The sequence below is a fragment of the Pipra filicauda genome, unplaced genomic scaffold, assembly GCF_003945595.2.
Source record: "Pipra filicauda isolate LSUMZ 115617 unplaced genomic scaffold, ASM394559v2 scaffold90_size2875636_pilon, whole genome shotgun sequence".
Lineage (NCBI taxonomy): Eukaryota > Metazoa > Chordata > Aves > Passeriformes > Pipridae > Pipra > Pipra filicauda.
In genome coordinates this window covers 1,361,570-1,381,173 of record NW_024105098.1, presented here as the reverse complement: position 1 = coordinate 1,381,173, position 19,604 = coordinate 1,361,570, and the positions used below count along the sequence as shown (strand labels likewise).

General features: G+C 54.1%; 1 protein-coding gene across 1 annotated transcript; it reads left to right on the top strand.

Moving 5' to 3' along the window:
* The first annotated feature begins 3,480 nt into the window (after positions 1–3,480).
* On the top strand, positions 3,481–18,677 carry LOC113989913 (galactose-3-O-sulfotransferase 2-like). The gene is made up of 4 exons (XM_027724885.2): positions 3,481–4,106; positions 14,844–14,954; positions 15,647–16,559; positions 17,227–18,677. The coding sequence occupies exons 2-4, from the start codon at positions 14,932–14,934 to the stop codon at positions 18,082–18,084; spliced, it is 1,794 nt and encodes a 597-aa protein (XP_027580686.1). The 5' UTR covers positions 3,481–4,106; positions 14,844–14,931; the 3' UTR covers positions 18,085–18,677.
* Positions 18,678–19,604: the final 927 nt, after the last annotated feature.

Below are 19,604 nucleotides of genomic sequence, written 5' to 3'. Positions count from 1 at the left end.
CGGCGCCTGAACCGCTCGGCCGCCGGGGAGGGCAGGCGGGGCTTCCGGGCGGGGGGAGGCGTGGCCGCCTTACACGGGCTTTTAAAGAGAATAGTAACAGAATTTAAAAATGCAATAAGAAATATACTAAAAATACATTAAAAAAGAAAATTAGGTAAAAAGAAAATTAAGTAAAATAAAGAAGCCAACTCCCAGGGCGTACGCTAAGGCTGCCGGGAGCTCCCCCGGCGGGAGGAGGGCGGGCGGCGGCCCCGAGCTGGGCTGTGCCGGGGCTCTGTGGGGCCGCTCCGGCCGCAGGGCCGGGCAGCCGCGGGACGCGGGGCAGGGCTGGGGGCTGTGCTGGCCCAGCCCGCTGCGGGGCTGTCCCTCTCTGCTCCCGTGCAGAGCAGAAGTGTCCCTGCCAGGCTGGCGGGTGCCCCGCAGAGAGAAGAGCCCGGCCCTGAGGAGGCTCAGCGTTGCTGTGACCCGCGGTCTGTGTCACCTGCCCTCGGCACAGTCCCCACAGCTCCCTCGGCCGGGAGCATCCAGCTGAAGGATCCGGGAGGTTGCAGCTCCTCTTTTGCAGGAGGTAAGGAGGAGGAGGGAGTGCAGGAGGGGTGTTTTCCAGGCAGGGAGGCAGAGGGAGCAGGGAGAATTGCAGCTCCCAGCAGCTCTGTCAGTGCTGGACGGACTCAGGGCTGAGAAAGGTCACTCGGGGTCGGGGTTGGGAGAGACCGGGGTGGCCCTGGGAACCCTGGGGCCCTTGGCTGCAAAGATGGGCTCCTGCAGCCCCAGACTGAGGAGGCTAAAAAGGAACTTCTGTACTCCATGGAAACTCTCCTGTTATTCCTTGTGCAGTCTTGGAATTCTGTTGAGTGATTTCCTGTCCAGCATCTCTTAACAAAACCTGTAAGAAATTTAGAGGTAGGATTCGAATTTGGGTCTGTTCCCTACAAACTCCTGCAAAGCCTGAGGGACTGGGGTGACGACTACTCTCAGCAAAGGTGATTTATTAATATTCTGTCACATTTTCCTCAGCTCTGGGCAGGAAAGCGGAGAATTAACTAGGCGAGTTTTTGCCCCTCAGGAACATAACAAGGTGGTACCGGCGTCCAAATCAAAATTTGTATTTCTCCATAGTAATTTGAATCGATTACTCCCGGTAAAACAAACAAACCCAAGTTTGTTGTTGATGATCTGCCAATTAAAAGTGTGTGGATTCCTTCCCCTAAGGGTCCCCACATTCCAGTAGGTATGGGGGCTATTTCAGTGGATGTCAGGGTTATTGATTTGCTTGAGGCCAAATCCAGGCTGGGGTTCCCTGTGGTAGCTGGAATGAGGTCGCAGACAAAGCATTTTGGGCCATATTCCTTTGAGGGGGGGGGCATGAACTAACACATAAGAAGTACTTAACATTTCTAAAAAGGACTACACACGGGGTGAAGAGATACCGCTTTCTCTTACTAACTGCTGTAAATCTTCTATCATTTCATAAGACAGGTTATGATATTTAGGAGATTTTTGTTGTCAGTATATTACAGGGCAGGTGGGTACAACTTCCCAATCCCCTGCTGCTAAAGCTTTTTCTCTGCAATCGTCCCATTTGTTTGCATATATCCTTCTGTGCATGCACTGAGTATTAATGGAAGGAGATAATTTTTGTTCCAGTTCGTCTAACTCCCAATCAGAAGAATCATCGGAGTCAGTGTCAGATTCCTCTTTCAGGAGGGTGGAAAGGCACAATTGTGGGAGTTTGGGCAGCTTGCAGCCGCTCTTCTCCTCAAAGGGTAACTCTGTGCCCTTAGTTTCGTCCTCCTTCACAGGAGGAGCGGGAGGTTTGGCTGGAGCAGTCTCTGTGTCTTTTTGAGCTGCTTTTAAAGAAACCAGTAGCATACCCCACCTAACTAAGTGTTTGCAAGCCACAGAGTCCCCAAGATTGCTTTTTCAATATTTTACTTAACTCTCAGGATTCTCCTAAGTTTGCCTTTTCAGTTCCTTCAGTTCATGTTGCAGAACCGTACTGCAGGTATCAATGGAAGGTGCTTCCGTGGGGAATGAAGAACTCACCAACGTTGTGTCAACAGTCCATAGCAGATATCTTGTCACCCATCAGGAAAAGGTACCCACAGGCAATATTATATTATATGGATGATATACTGATTTGTGCCCATAACCAATCTGTCGTACAAGAAGTTTTACAAACAACCACTAATGCCTTAAATGCATATGGTCTACAGATTTCCACAAACAAAATTCAGCAAGAAGCCCTTTGGAAGTTGATACCCCTCCCACCATGGACATACCAAACCTCTGACAATGTATGGGTAAAATTGGCAAATGCGACCTTGTGTTTATCAATCTCCAATGTAAGAAATTCCTTTAAGACATGTCTTGTAGGACTGCCTGTTTCAACAGATCAAGAGTTAGCTTTGTTTTATTACAACTTCCCAAATCATTTGTGCTGGGGTCAAAACTCAGTCTCTCCACTTCCCTCTCCTAAGGGACTCGTTCTTAGACATCCCTTTCCCTTACGCTCATTTCAAAAGCCCTCCTGGCAATTCCCAAGCCTGTACCTGGCTCTCATGCCCTCTCTGGCTCAGAGCTCTCGACTTATCTTGCAGAGAGCTGGACCTGTCAATGCACCTTCCAAAATCATGTCCCTTCAGCTGGCTCCGAGATTCCTGCAGTCGCACCAGGCCCTGCCCAAGGCCCTCCCATCAGGGGCTGGGCCCTGGAGCCAGGGGAGAACCCACCCGTGGCTTGGCCATTCTTCCCCAGCCCTCGTCTGGCCCAGCCTCCTCCCCCCTGCACACTCACCACTGCCACAGGCTGGACTGGGGCAGCATTTACTTCCTGGGCCTTTTCCAGCTGCCCCCATGGGGACACTTCCATTTTCTGGGCCAGGCACCAGAGCCAGTCCCAGCCAGTCCTGCCCCTCGTCCCCAGCCTGGCTCACTGACTCCTGGTGGCCCCTGGAAGCCAAGAGCCAAAGGCCGACCCCTCCAGAGTGCAGCCCCCCCATCTGCACTGGGGCCCCAGGGCTTCCCTTTCCCAAGCAGTCCCTCCAAACCCTTGTCAGAGAGAAAACTGGGTGACCCGACTCCTGGATGCTTTTAGTAAAGAGGTCTAAACATTTATTGAATAATGGAGAGGGCTGACTTTTTTATTCTTGACATTTCCAGTTCTCCATTTGGGGGCAGGATGTCCTCTGGGCCAATGTTTTGTTCCCTTTGCAGTGAGTGCAGCCTCAGAGGGCTGAGCCCTCTCTGCCTGGGCTTGGCCTCTCCTGCAGAGACTCAGGCCTGGCTGGGCTGCCCCAGGCAGACGCTGCAGGAAGAAGAGCTCAGGCCGCCTGGCTCTGGTGTCCCTGGGGCTCAGCCTGTGCCCCATTGCTGTGCAGGGGCTGAGCCCCACCTCTGCCTCGGGGCCTTGGCCAAAGGGCTGGCAAGGAAGAGGCCCAGGAGCCTTGGGGCCTGCCCAGCTTTCCTCCTCCCTGGGGGCTCTCAGTCCTCCCCTGACACCGTGTGGGCCCAAGACCTTGCCGGCTTCGGGCTCACGGCCCGCCGGCACCATCCCACCGGCCTGACCCCTGTCACCACCAGTGAGGAGGGCTGTGTTCATATTCCCCCAGTCAATGTAAAACTGCAGGGTGGAACGTAAGAGATTATTCCATCTCTGACTCGCTCCTTTGTTTTTACATCGACCGGTGTAATGAACAATTAGTAATTGGGCATTCTGCCGAGGTGTCAGACTTGTTAATGAGGCAATTAAACACCTTGGGCAAGACTTCTTCGAAGTCGTTTAAAGTTGCACAAGCGGCATTTAACCACCTCACACTAACGAAGCTATTTCCATCAGCTGAGGTAGGTGCCAAGTGTAAGTTTTGCAGGCTACCAGGAGCCCCCCCGGAGCCCAGTGACTGAACAAAACGGCAGACACCGACTTCAGCCTTTAGCAGGGCTGCCTTCATCCACCTGGGGGACATTTTGGGCTGCTTGCTGGCCCCCTGGAGGGTCTCCAACAGAAAGTTGCTACATTTTCCCGCCTTGGCAGAGCCAGCCTGCCTGGATACCAGCTGCTTGACCAATCGACACTGTGGAAAGGTCTGCCCGGAGTCAAGCTGGCCGGTGAGTGCCCACGGGGGGGTATTTAGGGCAGTGCCCAGCGCTGTTGTCTGGTACAGTCCAGTTGGTGTTGCCCAGGGTCCTGTGCTGGCTGCTGGCCCCACTCCTCGCTCCGTCCTGCTTGCCTCTGCCTTGCCTGCTTCCCTCCTGCTCGGGTCCCACCTGCCTGCGTCTGCGTCTTCTGCTCATCTTGGATCCAGGCTGCTCACCACCTGCTTCTCTCCGGCGGTTCTTCCCTGGCTGCCTAAAGCTGACTACACTCGGTTCCCTCGCTGGTGGTGGTAACCTTTTTCCAATTTCCTTTTGTAGCCTTTCCTTTTCCTTATCTCTCCCTCTTCTTCTCCCCACCTCCCCCTCGCTTTTACTGTTACTTATTTTTACAATAAAGCTAATGGTCTGTTTGAGACCTAACATTTGGAGTTTTGTGCCTTAATCTCGCCTTCGAAGTAATCATCTAAAAGAACCACGTTATAGCCTTTAACCGGTCTGTAACAGGCGAGGGGCCATTCCTGGTTGCTTCTGTGCTGCTTTGCTCATCCCCATGGGGATGCAGCCCAGAAGGGGAAGATGAAAGGGAAAGGGAAAAAGGAAAGGGGAAAGGGAAAGTCCCCTGAGATTACTAGAGCAGATCCCAAAGGGGCTGGTGTGTGCTCTTCTGAGGGCCAGGCTGAGGAAAGAAGCCGAGATGGAGGCTTGGGGCAGATCCTCCTCTCCTCTCCTGGCCCCGCACACCCCTGTGCTGTGGAGGGCTGGAATCCCTGGGGAAGCTCTCCAGGCTGGCACAGCCCTGGCACAGCCCTGGCCAAAGGGCACCTGCCTGCACTGCCCATGGGAGAAGCGGCCCCAGCCGGGCTGGGCCTCGTATTTAGGGAGTCTCCTCTGAAGAAGCCCAGGGCTGTTCTGGTCCCTCCCTCTCCAGACCCTTCCCCAGCTCAGTTCCCTTCTCTGGACACACTTCAGCCCTGCAATGTCTGTCCTATAGTGACAGGGGTAACTGTATGTGTTCAGTAGACACAGGTTGATGCTGTAGCTTTCCTAGAAAACATAAAACCTCTCCTAGATTTCACTCTATTTTGTTGGGGTTTTCCGCCAGGTGAGGCATCACAATTATCTGGGCACCCTGTCATGCAATCCATAAATAGGAGGCAGCACCAGACCATGAGATCCCCACCCTGTTTGCCTGCTGATATGTTTCAAAAGGCGTTTGCTCAGTAAACACCTGCTCCACCCAGTTTCCCTCGATCAATACGGCCTTTCTGTCCAGGCTTCATCTGAAAGCCACTTCCACTATTTTGCTGTGGGCACCAGGCACTGCCTGAGGCAGAGCCAGGTCTGGACCCAGCACTTACACACTCCTCCAGCTCAGATGCAGCAGCACAGGGCTCCCACTGGCCCTGGAGAATCCTAAAAACATCTTTGGCCATTCCCAAGTCAAACACAGCTTCCTGAGCTCCAGCAGCCTCCTTGCCCACTCTGCTCAGTAGTGGTGAGGTCACACTGCTGCTGCTGGGTCCAGCTCAGGGCTCACCAGCACAAGAGAGATGCACTGACTGGAGCCAGTTCAATGCAAGGCCACAAAGGTGATGAAGGTCTAGAGCATCCTTCGTACAAGTAGCAGCTGTGAGAGCTTTTGAGTTGTTTATCCTGGGGAAAAATAGTCTCAGGAGGACTTCATAGATGTGTATAAACATCTGATGGGAGGGAATGAAGGCAGGAAGCCAGGCTCTTCTCAGCAGTACCCTGTGACAGGACAGGAGTCAATGGGAGCAAACTAAACCGCATGAAATTCACCCACAGGAGCACAGACTGGGTCAGGCTGGAAGGGACCACAGGGGCTCATCTGGTTCCACCTCCCTGCTCCAGGAGGGTCATCCCAGAGCACATGGCACACAGTTGTGTCCAGATGGTTCTGGAATATCTCCAGTGAGGGAGACTCCACACCCTTTCTGGACAATCTGTTCCAGGGAAGAAGTTCTTCCTCATGTCCAGGTGGAACTCCCTGGACATCAGTTTCTGCCCATGGTCTCTTTTCCCATGGCTGGGCAGCCTTGAGCACAGCCTGGTGCAACCTCTGACCCTTCCCTACAGACACTGACAAACATGGGTGAGGTCCCCTCTCAGTGTCTCTTCCCAAGGCTGAACAAGCCCAGCTCCCTCAGCCTTTCCTTGTAAGAGATGCTCCAGTTCCTTCATCATCTTTGTCACCCTCCTCTGGACCCACCCCAGGAGCTTCATGTCTTTTTTGTACTGAGGAGCTCAGAACTGGACAAAATTTAATGACAAGGGGGGGGTCTTCCCATCTCTGCTGAGGAGGGCCCATGGCATCTTGTGCTTGGGATGCCCACTTTTGTTTCTTCTGCAGACAGACCAGCAAGTCCTCCCAGCAACATGTAACCAGGTGTTTTGTTTGGAGAAAACAACAAGGATAGTCTCAGGACGGTTCAGAAGACCCTGGATCCCACAAGGCTCTGAGGGATCTGGTCTAATGTCAAAGTTGCCCTAAAATATAGAGTTCTTTCAGTGCCCAAGTCCTGCAAGTGCTGCAGCCTTCAGTGGCTCCAAGACAAAGCCCAAGTTTGTGAGGCATCACCCTAATCTCTTGGAAGTCTTTGGCAAGCAAACAAAACCAATCAAAAAGGAACAGCAAAGCCTGTTCCTCAGGTAAGCAGGGATGTGTTTGGTTGTTCAAAGGATTCTGATAAGGTGACCAAGATTAAAGAACAAATAAAAGTACAATTAGGGGCAAAGTCCCAGCGCCAGCCAAAACTCATACAGAGGAGCAACGGCATCCTTCTCACCTAATCCTGAGCTCATCCACCTGCTCTTCAGCCTTCCCACTCAAGAGTAGCTCTGCCTGGTGCTGGCACAGGCTCTGCCTTGTCCCCTCTGGGACAAGGTCCCCGTGACAGTGGGATCCCACACAGCACAGCAGCCACAGCACTGGTCCTGCACTCGGCTCTCACCATGCCTTGCTACTGACTTCCCAGGTGGATGCGTTTGCTCCCTGAGCATCCTTCCAGAGAGAGCTGGTATCGATGGGCACAGCACCACAGAGCAGGCTGACTTCCATGTCCCAGGAGACCTGTTGAAAGCTGGTCAAATGAGCATGCCCAGCTCGCTCTGCAAAGTGTAAAATTAACTAAATATCAGTTTAGGTGGGCGGTAATGGATGGCAGCAATGGTGGCGGAAGGGGAGGCCCATGGTGTGATAGATTTCAGAACGACTCGGAAAGCAAACTTGCACATTGCTGATAACACAGCAGGCTGGATACCCTGGGAGAGTCATCTAGAAATTATCATGGGTCGCTCCATGAACAGGTCTGTCTGGAAATGGGTCTGGAAAGCAAACAGAAAAGCTGCACAAAGGGTTTGCTGGCAGAGAGGGCACAGCTTGTCCCTCTCCTTTCTCTCCATTGGGAGTTTGTGGGAATGTCTACAGACCTAGGAAATTGGTATGTCCCAGACCCTGGTTTCCCCAGTCCATCACTGCATCTGGGGCTGACCTGCTGCTGGGGAGACAACAAACCTCTTGTCTTTCCATCCCCCTTTGAGATCCAGCAAGCTCCAGGCTGCTGGGGTACAAATGACATGGCCAAAGTGACCATGCTGGCAGACAATGACAAAGAGAAATGCTTGCTTAAGAAAAGCACAGTTAAATAAATAAATAGAATTAAATACAGGGGAAAACATACTGATGTGATGTGAACAGGGACCTTGCAGTCATACCCAGGGAGGAATGGGACCCAGCCCCACATCAGACATGCCTTCCCTGACTCATCCCAGTGGCGACAATCCCCTTCCAGGTGCTCAAACTCTAGCTACCTGCATGAGGCAAAGGGACAAGTCTCCAGCCAGGACGCTCTGGCCTCAGGCATCTGGACTCCCACTGCAGATGCAGCCAGTGCCACCCTGGTCCTGCCCTATGGGAGGGCTCCTCATCCCCTTGCACCAACCAGGATTCCTTGGAGGCCTACCCTACTATCATGGCACTGCCAAGAGGTCTTCCAGTCCCCTCTAACATGAGATCAGTAGCATTTTTACTCCTGCCCCTTGACAGGATAATTTCAACCCTGGATATGGCTTTTTTGGTAGCACATTGGTTTTCCCCCTCCAGCTAATGGCTTTGCCCAGAACTTAAGCAACATTGGCTGCTTCTTTTAGAGGTTTTGTTGTTTTTGCAGATGTCCTACTTTGGCTTCAAAAGCAAGAAGCCATTTCCAGCAGGAACTCCATCTCTGCTAAGGAAACCTCTGCGGGCCACACCAGCCCCAGGAAATCCCACGGGGTTGCCCCCAGCCTCTGTTGGCAAAGCCCTGCAGCAGTTTCCTCATCTTCCCCAGGACCCCAGACTCTGCTCCCTACAAAGACACCTCCCTGAATGCCTGTACCTTCCAGGCTGCAGCTGCCTCCCTCTTGCCAACACACACAAGGACACTGGTATGCTCATTAGCCAAGGAATTGTCCCAGGGAGCAGCAGTGGCCTTCCTCCTGCACCTCACTTCCGCAGCACTGTCCTGGCATCCAAGCTCTCACAGGAGAACAGAGCTTTGCTGCTCCTGCCTGGAAGGTCCTGGCTGGCTCTCACCTTTCCAAGGAGATGTGTTGTGCTGCCCGCCTGAAGGCGGCTGCTCGCACCTCGGGGCTCAGCAGGGAGTGCTGGTGATGGCAAACAGAATCTGCCTCCAGCAAGACCAAACAAAAACCCACACACAGCTTTCTGCTGGGTTGTTTTTATGCTGGAGTGATCCCAACCCAGCAGGAAAAGGAATAAGGTGTGGATAAAGGCAGGAAGGTGGCTGGTGGATGTTCCAGCAAGGCTCAAGCCCCTGCAAACCCCAGTGCTTTCCCTTACACCACCCATTGCTCTGGCAACTGGTCTAGCCTCAGGGTTGGAAATCCAGCTCACAGGTCTCCTTTCCTCCTCCCCATGTGTCACTTTCCCACATGTTCCACTTCATCTCAACCCCTGGTACAGGCTTGCAAATGGATGAGAGATGGCTGCTTTCCAGGTGCAACTTGTCCAACAATCCAGAGGAAAACCCACTAGCAGCTCCTCTAGGCCATGGACAGGCTTTCCAAGCAGGAAAGCCATTACATCAGAGTGGCAAGGTACTGGGCATCTCGAGGCTGGCTGAGATCTCCTTGCTCATCATCTGAGGTAGGGACAGGGGACAGGAATGGACTGGAGTCTTTGGGGCTTCTCTTCTGCCTTCTGCTGAGATCAGCAGTGAATGTGCAGCCACCAGAGGAGGTGCCCAATCCCTCCTACAGGGGCACCTTTTGCTCCTCAAGGGACACAGCTACAAAAGGTGCAGTTACCTGCGTGTATCCTGAATCCTATCCAGTCTCTGCAGGAGAGACAAGACCACTGGGTGTGATCTCAGAGGAATGACATCCCCACTGAGGCCCTCAGACAACTGGCCACAGGTGGAGCCCCATCCCATCAAGGCTGCACTCCAACACAGCCTCTCTGGGATACAGGTGCAGGGCAGCAGAAGGATCCCGAGAGAGCTCTTGAGGTCCCTCAGATGCATCCTCTGGCACAGGAAGCACACAGGCAGAGGAGAGGTTGTGCTGTGCTTCCCATCACTGCATCCCTGCAGGAGCAGACAACTTTGCCTTTTGAGTTTCTCTTCCACAGACTCATCAAGTCATGCCCGAGAAAGAGGCTGCAAACAAGGATACACGAAATCCTGACTGGGATTACATGTGGAAACTGAACCTCCATGAGGTCACCACGGAAAAACAGGCTTGTCCCTAGGGAAACAAGTGAGCTGAGCAGCAGCCACTGAGCAAGAGGAAACAATCAAAGATGAGCAAAATCAAGCCTGTCTGGGCACCCTCACACTGACGAGCCTCTGGATGATCCCAAACATTCTATTGCCCTGCAACCATAGAATGTTCCCCAAGGTCCTGCCTGGAGAATGCTCACAGACCCTCGGTGACCTACCCCCCATCACCATGCCCCAAGCAGCCTTATCCAGCTTGGATTGCATGGAGCATGGCTGTGCAGAGGGAAGGAGTGGGAAAAGCACCAACTCTCAGTCCCTGCATCAGAGAGGGGTTTGATCCCCACAAACTAGCTCACGTGTGGCTCTCAGGAGCCCCAGACTCCCAAATAAGCTGCCAGCCTGTGCAGAGAGCCAGAGCACAGGATGGGTGGAGAATGCGAGAGCCCCACAGCAAACTTGTGGTTTTGATGAGGTGGACAGGGAGAGGCAGCACCTGCCTGTGCCAGGGTAAGAGGAACAGCTGCCTCCCTGCCAGCCAGAGGGCAGGGAGGGAGCTGGGCCCTTTTGCCCCTCCAAAAAGCCAAAGTCCGGGCTGGAAGTGACTTATCTGCCCAGCATGTACTTCCTGAGCCCTGTCAAGGGAAAGCACATGTAGCCAAGGTCCTCTCCTCTGGGGCCGGGAGGCACGTGGGGTGACTGGTCCTGCAGAGGGGATGTTGCACAGCCTGAGCCACTGGCCCTGGTGGCCCATGTCACAGCCACCCATCTCCACCTCCCCAGGTGTCTGTGCCCAGATAGGAGAAACATGCAGTCCTGCTACCTGGGTCCCTGGTCATGCAAAGCCATGGATGATGCTGTGCAGGATGCCGGGATGAGTTTGAAAGGGAAGGATGTGGAAGAGAAGCTACTGCAGAGAGAGGAGACCCTGGCCAAAGGACCGGCTGTGGACTTCCATTGTGGAGAGCAGCTCCCAGTCCTCCTTTGAGTTGTCTCAATTTGTCCACCAGCCAGCAAGAAGCAGACTCAGTGACCACTTTTTCGCTGGTGCTGGAAGCCAGTTGGCTTTCTAGCAGGGCTGTCCTGTTGCTGATCATCCTGGTGCAGCACAGGGCTTGGGGACTTGGCTGGCTTAGAGGAATATGGGAGGCCAATCTGAAGATGGCACATACAAGACATCAGTGTGTTCAGTGGTGCCTGGAGCAGCGAGGGGAAGCACAGGAGGGAACTGGGGATTGCCGTAACCCCAGCCCAGCGTGGATGGAGCCAGGCTGCATTGGAGAGGACTCCATGTCATGGAGGTGTGATTTGTCCTGCACAGACCTGAAGATTGTATCAGCAAGATAAAGAGCTAAACACTCGTGACTATCTCTGTTAAGAAGAAAAAGGAGAACATGAGAAGAGAAAAGAAGGGACAAGCACAAAGAGAAGAGCGGGGGGCAAAGCCCAACAGCCATGGGTGAAATCAAGGAGTGACACAGGGACACACACATGGGTGGCGTGGCCCCACGTGGCATCATGCCCTGCTCAGCCTGCCCCCCCTCTGCGTGAGGTGGCAGTGCCTTGCAGGGCTAAAGTTGCCACTCACCGGAGCAGAGCCTGGTCAATCCCTGGGGCAGTGCTGGAGTGCAGGGCACCAGTGGGAAGGTCTCTGCTGTGGGATCACCATCCCAGCTGCCCCGCCGGGGAGGGGCCTCTGGCTGCAGGCACACAAGCCGGGCTCTGGGTGTTTGCTTTGCATTCTCCCAGGCTGATGATAACCACCTGCTCCTCAGCCAAGGCTCCAGCTCACCATGCTGAAATTCAAGAGGTATTTGATCACGTAAGTGGATTTTTTTTATGTATTTATTTAAGTAAAATACTGTTTCCCTAAGTAAAATTCTCTTTCCAGCCTACCCAGAGGTGATGTCCTTGTGGGTCCCCCTGTGTTGCAAAACAGTTGGAGATTGAAGTGGTGATGGGAATTGGCAGAGGAGCGTTTCTGCTCTGCCTCTGTGCGGTGAACTCTGGGGTGGTGGGGCTTCTCTCTTCTGGTGAAGTTCCAAGGGCAGCAGGAAAACAGCATCTTTTGTAAGGCTGTTACCACAAAAGAAGGAGTATGGCAAAGAGAGAGCAAGTAGGATCATAGGCTCATAGAATCACAGAATGGTTTGGGTTGGAAGGGACCTTAAAGATCATCTCATTAGATCCCCCTGCCACGGGCAGGAACCCCTTTCACTAGATCAGGTTGCTCATCCAGCCTGGCCTTGACCACCTCCAGGTGTAAAGGCAGGATGCTGGTCCCTCCTGCTGCATCCCAGGCAAGGGGATCACCAGCAGAGTAGATGTGGAGCAGAACCCTGGCTCTGTGCAAGTCTTTCACATGGCCAGCCCAGTGAGGTGCCTCTTCCACAGCCTCCGGTTTGGAGAGGATGGACAAGGATCAGGGAAGGGCAAGGGTTGACTTCACAGCAAAGTTGTTTGGCTGGGGGAGAGCGTTTTGGGGCTGAGGTGCAAGGGGGCTCAGGGTCATTCCCAGCCCAGCTGTGTCAAGGGTAGGGTGGGCACTAACACAGGCAGGCAGTGCTGTTGTGCCCTCGTTGCCTTCTCCTGAGTGTCCCGCTGATCATTTTGCCCATTTTCTTATTTATAGCAAAAAAAAAAAGTCTGGAATTACTGGTCAGAAGAAGTAGGCTGTGGCTGGTGTACAGATGGTGTACATTAATTCCTCATGCAAAATTGCTGCTTCCTGGAGCACACCTGGGCACAGCAAAACAATAAAGTCTTTTTCTGCCACTTATCTGCCTGGCGAACTCCACCCCAGCACCTCCCACAGCAGGACCCTGCAGGGCTTGGCATCCACCTGACCATGGACCCATCCCCTGCAGGGATTTCTGTGTTGGATTGGGACAGGGCACAGGTCAGGCAGAAGCACATCCTCCACTGCTTCAAGCAGAGGGAAAATAATGGCAGGGAAATCTGCAGTACTGCTGTGAGCCAGCAGCACCTGCTGCCAAGCAGCACCCCAGGCACCCCCTGCCCTACTGGGACACGGCACTGAGACACTCCTGGGGACATCATCCCTTGCAAATAAACCACCAGCACACTGGGTTTGGATTGAATCTTTTGAGCCAGCACAGGAGGATTCAGCTGCTGTGACTCTGCCACTGTGACCCCTCACAGCCAAAGGCATCCCTAGGGTGCTGCATACATGTCTGCACCCTGGTTTGTCACTTTTGGAGGTGACAGCACACAGGGTCTGATCTGAGGGGGTTCTTCAGCTACAGCCTGTCTGCAGAGGGAGGCATCTTCAGAGTCTCTGCAGGAGCTGGGCTCTCACAGCCCAACCCACCCTGCAGGGCAGTGCCGGCTCCCAGCAGCTCCGAGTGCACCTTGGACATCTTCTGGTGCTTTGGTCTCAAGTATTTAACTCTGCCCCAAGGCACTCATGACCCTGATCCCATCCTGGTGTGTTAAATGGAGAGAAGGCTGTGCAGGGGTTACCCACAGAAGCCAGCTACAACTCATCCAGCTGCTCCAGCCTCCAAGACAACGGCTGTTCGTGCCACATGTGCCATTTAACCCCAATTTTGCTGCCTTCATTGCAACTTCTTGGTATCTTCAGCACAAACTTCAGTGCTGCCACTTGCTCAGCACACCCTCCTTGATGCCTGCGTGTCCCACCAGAGCCAGCCTGGAGGAAGGGTGGAAGGGCTCTGTTTTTCTGCTGTCCTGACCAGACCCAAGCAGCCAGCCACATGTTATGTGTTCTCAACTGGGTGTTCAACCAACACAATGACCATCTCAAAAGAGCAAAAGGACCTGGATCTTTCCCAGGTTCTCTACAGATCGAGAGTTTAGGACCTTTGTGGAGGCAAGTCAAGAATTATATCTGCACCAAATACTCGAGGAGAAGATTTGCATCATTCTGCTTTTGTTACTGGGTGCTCATGCAGATTCCCCCCAAGAGAGAGTATGGATGTATCACTAAATATCACAGTTATTCACCTCTTCATTCCTTTCTTGGTGCTTGTGGTAGGCTTACCTTGAGTGTTTGGAGAGCTGGATTGAGTTGCCAACCAGATCTGTCAAGCAGAATCATCCTGGAGCAGCTCCTCCCTCACTGCCTTCTCCCTCTTTGGTGTCTGACCTTTCACACAGAGTTACTTCAACAAGCCTTTCCTCACACCAGCTCTGGGGCAGCCTCGAGTCTCTGCTTCCCCCTCTCCCTTTAACATCCCTTGGCATTTTATGTGCTGTTAAAGCATTTGGCACTTTTCTGCTCCTTTGCTTGTCGTGCCCCTTCACCTCTGACAGCACGAGGCTCTCCTCATGCTGCCGGCACGGCCAGGCAATGAGCCACGGGACTACAACTAAACCCCACCAGGATGTTGCAGCAAGTCCTACAAGCAGTAGAAGCCCCGTGGCAGTGTTTTCTGTGGCCTGGATGGCACCACAAACAACCCAATCCCCCACAGCGCAGCACTGATGACCTGTAGAAATCACACTGCCATTGCAGACTCAGCTAAAACCAGACAAAAATCCAGGCCACACACTGGAGGGGCATCGCTGGGGCCCCCATGGTGGCATCACATCTTCAGCCACTGCTGGAGCCTCTAACAGCAGGCACTGAGAGCAGGGAGAGCAGGGCAAAAAAAGACTTTATTGTCCAGGTTGATAAAGATGGAGCCCTGATACTTCTAGACCAGGCAGGGCAGGGAATACGCAGGGAGCGCCTGTTCCTGGTGCCAAGGTGGGAACCCGGGCTGCTCCAGGAAGGTGTCCCTGAGCAGCCAAGGGAGTTGGCAGTTACCACTGTTTACTTTTCAGAGGAATATCTGTGGCCCATCTAGAAATTTCCACTGGGCTCCAGCACTTGGCACAGCCTGGAGGTTCCTCGGTTATCACTGCCTCCGCATCATTTCCGCCCGCACCTGAAAGAAAGATAAAGAAATAAAACGAGCCTCAAGGCACCTTTGCCTCACATGTTTCTTTTCACCATGAATTGTCTGAAATATCGGTTTCCTTGCAGGAAGCTGAATGCAGTCTACAGGGTCCAGCCAGGTCGGCTCTGGATCTCCTTCAGCCTCCTCATCCTCCTCCTGGTCGCCCTTCAAGTCATGGAGAAGCTGCAGCCTTCCAGGTAGGTCCAAAGCAGGATTACAGAACTGCACCTTATGCTCCAGCCTTTTGCTGACCACTGAGGTGGGCTCAAAACCACTCTTCTGAAAACCACCCAACAGGGTCTTCCTTAGACAGGGAGGAAAATCCCAGTGGGAGAGGACTCTCTGAGGCTCCCACATCCCACCCCTATGCCCTGGTCAGAGCTGAGCCCGCTCTGGGGTCAGGCCAGGTTGCTCTGGGCTTTGTCCTGGCTCACCATAACACCCTACAGATCTTGAGCCCAGTTGTCCCAGTCTGGGGTTACCTGCAATAGTTCCTCCAGCTTCTCTAGGCAACTTGCTCTTCTCTGACTTTGCCTCCTCTTGCTTTGCCCCTTCCATCATGCTCCAGCGAGACAAAGGCATTGACACAGGCTGCTCACCTGTCCTTCTCTTCTTCATAGAATCATAGAATCCTTAAAGGTTGGAAAACCCAAGCCCATCAAGCCCATCAAGCCCATCAAGCCCAACTTCTTGCACCCATCCTGACTCCCCAGGGCAGCAGTGAAGCCCTACACCTACCAGCAGTGCCACCTACCCCAAGAAAGATGGGGAAACACACTTGGTGGTGTCTGTGGGAGGGCTCAGGGGGGCTCACTGGGCTGCAGAGGAGTTGCCCTCTGCACATTCCTTCCGCTCTCTGCAGCTGAGCATCGTGTCCTCCCCATTACAGGAACTGCCAGTGTGAGGTGGAGCGTGACCTGCAGCAGAGCACGGGCCAGGGGCTCAACTCTGGCCTCCAGACACCTGACCTGCTCTGGGAGGACAGTTCCCTGCAGTGGCAAAGGAAAGCTGTGCCAGACCCCACTTCGACTGAGGACCTGCATGTCAGCTGGGAGACCTCTCTGGAAAGCAGCCCAGGCAGCCAAGAGGAGCATGGGACATGGCAGCCTGTGGAGAGCAGTAAGAAGGTGGAAGCTCATCTATTGCCCACGAGGCTGAAACCCCAGCTCCCTGTCCTGAGAAAAGCAGACAGAGAAAGTCCTTCTCCAAGCCTTCCTGGCAGGATTGCAACAGTTTTGGCAGAAGCTGTCACCACGAAGTTCATTGTCTTTGCAAACAGACTGAGCACTAAGGAGAACGGGCAAACGTCACCAGCCAGAATGACACAGGTGGAGGTACAGAACCAGTCTCAGCCTCAAGCCGTGGCTTCCCCCAGCCATCAGAGGAGCAGTTCACTGACAGATCCCGTCCCAAACTCAGCTCAACCCCTGCAGGCAGAGGACTCTTACGAAACACGCCCAGAGACAGGATTTTTCCCAAACTGGACAGCAGCCTCTATGGTCGAGGAGGTGACAAATGGAGGAGGTCGGCAGGCCAGAGGAGTCGCCCCTCAAGGGAAGACGTGTGAGCCCCAGACTGACATTGTTTTCCTCAAGGTGCACAAGAGTGCCAGCAGCACCGTGATGAACGTCCTCTTCCGCTTTGGCGAGACCCACAACCTCACCTTCGCCTTCCCCCTTGGCGGGGCCTTCCAGCTCTTCTACCCCCGCCACTTCATGGCGAGGTTCGTGCAGGGCTTCTCCCCCAAGAGCCCCCAGCGGTTCAACATCCTCTGCCACCACATGCGATTCCTGCAGCCGGAGGTACAGGCAAAGCCACGACCACTGGGAAGGGCGAGCAGGGAAGGGAGACAGGGGCTCATGGGGTGCAAGGTGGGGCACCTGTAAAGCACGTAAACTCTTCAGGGATGAATCACAGGCAGCCAGGATTGCCCACGGGTACCTTTCACGTTGTTGGCATCTCCTGAGAGCTTCTGGGAGCAGGTTTGATGAATCACTCTGCTTTGACCCATGACAAGATGGGAGACAGCACCTGTAGCTGTCAGCAGCTATCATCTCCCTCTTGTCTGGTGGGCCCTTGGAGACATCCTGTTCTCTGGACAGGCCATCAGGGAACCACCAGAGGAGAACATCTAAAGTGCCTCAGTTCAGGTCAGCCATGCCCAGCATCCACCCCTCTGGATGCCACTTGATGATACACAGGTCTTGGGAAAGGCAAGGAGACAGGATGTATCTCCATCCCAGAAAGCCCACACAGGTGTGGCAGCACATGCTGGGGAGGTTTTGTCACTGCTCTCCTCATGTGCCTCTTCTGGGGCTCTCCACAGCTCCTTGGATGAGCTGCACCTTGAAACCCTCCCCAGCACCCACTATCTCCCACCCCAGTGAGCACCTCTGCTTGCCAGGATTGTGGGCAAGCAGGTCCCTTGTCCCTACCCCACCTTTAAACTCTCCTTTTTCTCCTCCACAGGTGCGGAAAGTGGTGCCCAGCTCTGCCACCTACTTCTCCATCCTGAGGAACCCCGTGCAGCTCATGGAGTCCTCCTTCACGTACTACAAGGGCGCGTCGGCTTTCTCCCGCGTGCGCAGCCTGGAGGAGTTCCTGAGCCAGCCACACCTCTACTACGACCCCGCCAAGGGCGACAGCAACTACGCCAAGAACCTCATGACCTTTGATTTTGGCTTCAACCCCAATGCAGAGGTGTCTGCTGAGCGGGTGCAACTCATGGTAAAGGCCATCGAGGCGTCCTTCGACTTTGTCCTCATCTCCGAGTACTTCGACGAGTCCATGGTGCTCCTGAAGGAGATGCTGTGCTGGGACCTGGACAGCGTCGTCTCCTTCCCACTCAACACCAGGGACAGCAGCACCAAGTCCTCCCTCTCGGACAGCATCGTGGAGAAGATAAAGGAGTGGAACAGGCTGGACTGGGAAATCTACACCCACTTCAACAGGACCTTCTGGGAAAGGATCGACCGGGACATCGGCCGGGAGCGCATGGAGCAGGAAGTGAAGGCGCTCCGGGAGCGGCAGGCGGAGCTGGCAAGGACCTGCCTGCAGGGCACGGGCAGCGTGGCCCCGAAGGACATCAAGGACTCTTCCCTGCGGCCACTGCAGCACGGCGGTGCCAGGATCCTGGGCTATAACCTCAAGCAGGGCTTGGATAAGGAGACGGAGCACATGTGCCGGCGCCTGGTGACCCCGGAGCTGCAGTACAGCAGCGCTCTCTACAAGAAACAGTTCCCCCCAGAGCCCCCCGAGACCCCCCAGCCCACTCCCTCTGGGCAAGGCAGTGCCCCACAGCACCGGCTGGAGGGCACCCAACACTGACCCTCCCTGCCCCCTCCAGGCATCTTCTCCAGCCGCCTTGGCTGAGGGCAGTGAGGCACTCAGATCCTGGGCTTGGGGGCTGCTCCTGCCCTGGAGAGGGGGTGGGCTGGGAGCTGCTGGCAGCCCCCAGTCACCTCTGTCTGTGCAAGACTGTGCACAAGCTCTGGGTGCTACACACTGCTGTGGAGCAGGACGGGCTGCAATGGGGGATCCCAGGGGCTCGACATGACTTTTCCAGAGGGAACCCTCCCCCCTCAGTCAGCAGCTGAAGCCTCGGCAGCAGGGAGCAGATCCAGGAAGGCAGCCCCAGTCCCCACGCCAGAGACTGCAACAGTGCAGGGCCAAGCTGTAAATCAGAGCCGTGGAGTTTGATTTACAGCTTGGGAATGAGTCTGTCTGTCTGTCCAGCTGCAGCTCTCCTCCGCTCCACCTTAATGCTACCGTGCTGGAAAAGCAGCCTCTTAATTAAAAATAACAATATCCACTGCCACTCCTTAAATTCCCCTTAATTACATCAATTTGCCCCAGTAGACAATCTGCCTGGTAGACACTCTCCCCAGCAGCCCATGAAACAGATCCCAAATATCTGAAAATGTCTTTAAAAGCAAAAAAAAAAAAAAAAAAAAAAAAAAAAAAAGGAAAAATCCAGCAATTTTTTTCCCTGGCTCTGTGGTGATGTGTTGCCTTCAGATGCTGCATTTATAGGATCAGCATCCTACCCTGGAGCTGATGATCTGGCACCAGGGTGTCATACTGCAAGTTCCATACCCATGGGACTGGGGGATGCCTCGTGAGCATCTCTGCAGCCAGACATCTCAATCCACCACCTGGAGCGGCCACTGGAACATCCTACACTCTGCTTGGGGAAAGGGACCACAAGAACGGGTTGTGGTGGGCGAGTCAGCCTTACTTTTCGCACCCTGCACTTATCCACAAATCAAAAGCAGAGCCAGCAAATCAGCTGGGATAAATGGAGGCCCCACCTCTGGGTTTTCAGCTGATTGCCAAACCAAAAGAGGTTCTGGAAAAATTGTGCGGGGGGGATCTGAGCATCCCAGGCTCTCCCTGGGGCAGGCACGTCGAGCCTCAAAGGTTTAGGTTTACACCCAAAGGTGTCCTGTTTCCTGCTCTGTTTAACCAGGATAAAAGCCAGACTGTGCTCCCAGTGCCTTTTCCAGGGCAGTGCCAAGCATCGGGCCGGGCACGATGTGGGGGCAGCATTTTGGGGGTGTTTGCTGCATGGTTTTTGGGGTGTTGTTCGTTCCATAAAGTTTAATCTCTGGGGCACATCCACACATCGCTGTGTTGGTTCCTTCCCTCATTTCTCCTGTTGGGATGTGGTGTGGGCTCATGGCTTGCAGAGGTCTGGATCCTCTTACGGTTCCTGAGGGGCCTGCAGGTCACCCCAGAGAAAAACAATAGGGATGGACAGCCCAGGGGCAGCACAACACCCTGGGATCATCCCCAAAACCCTTCATGGGACACAGAGGAAAGAGCAGGGCTGGGTGCCAGGTACCAAA

Bases quoted from the DNA above. Each gene is read 5' to 3' on its own strand.
- LOC113989913 (XM_027724885.2), top strand. From the start codon at position 14,932: ATGGAGAAGCTGCAGCCTTCCAG. The intron at 14,955-15,646 runs GTAGGTCCAAAG...TCCCCATTACAG, and splicing joins GAGAAGCTGCAGCCTTCCAG to GAACTGCCAGTGTGAGGTGG. The intron at 16,560-17,226 runs GTACAGGCAAAG...TCTCCTCCACAG, and splicing joins TGCGATTCCTGCAGCCGGAG to GTGCGGAAAGTGGTGCCCAG.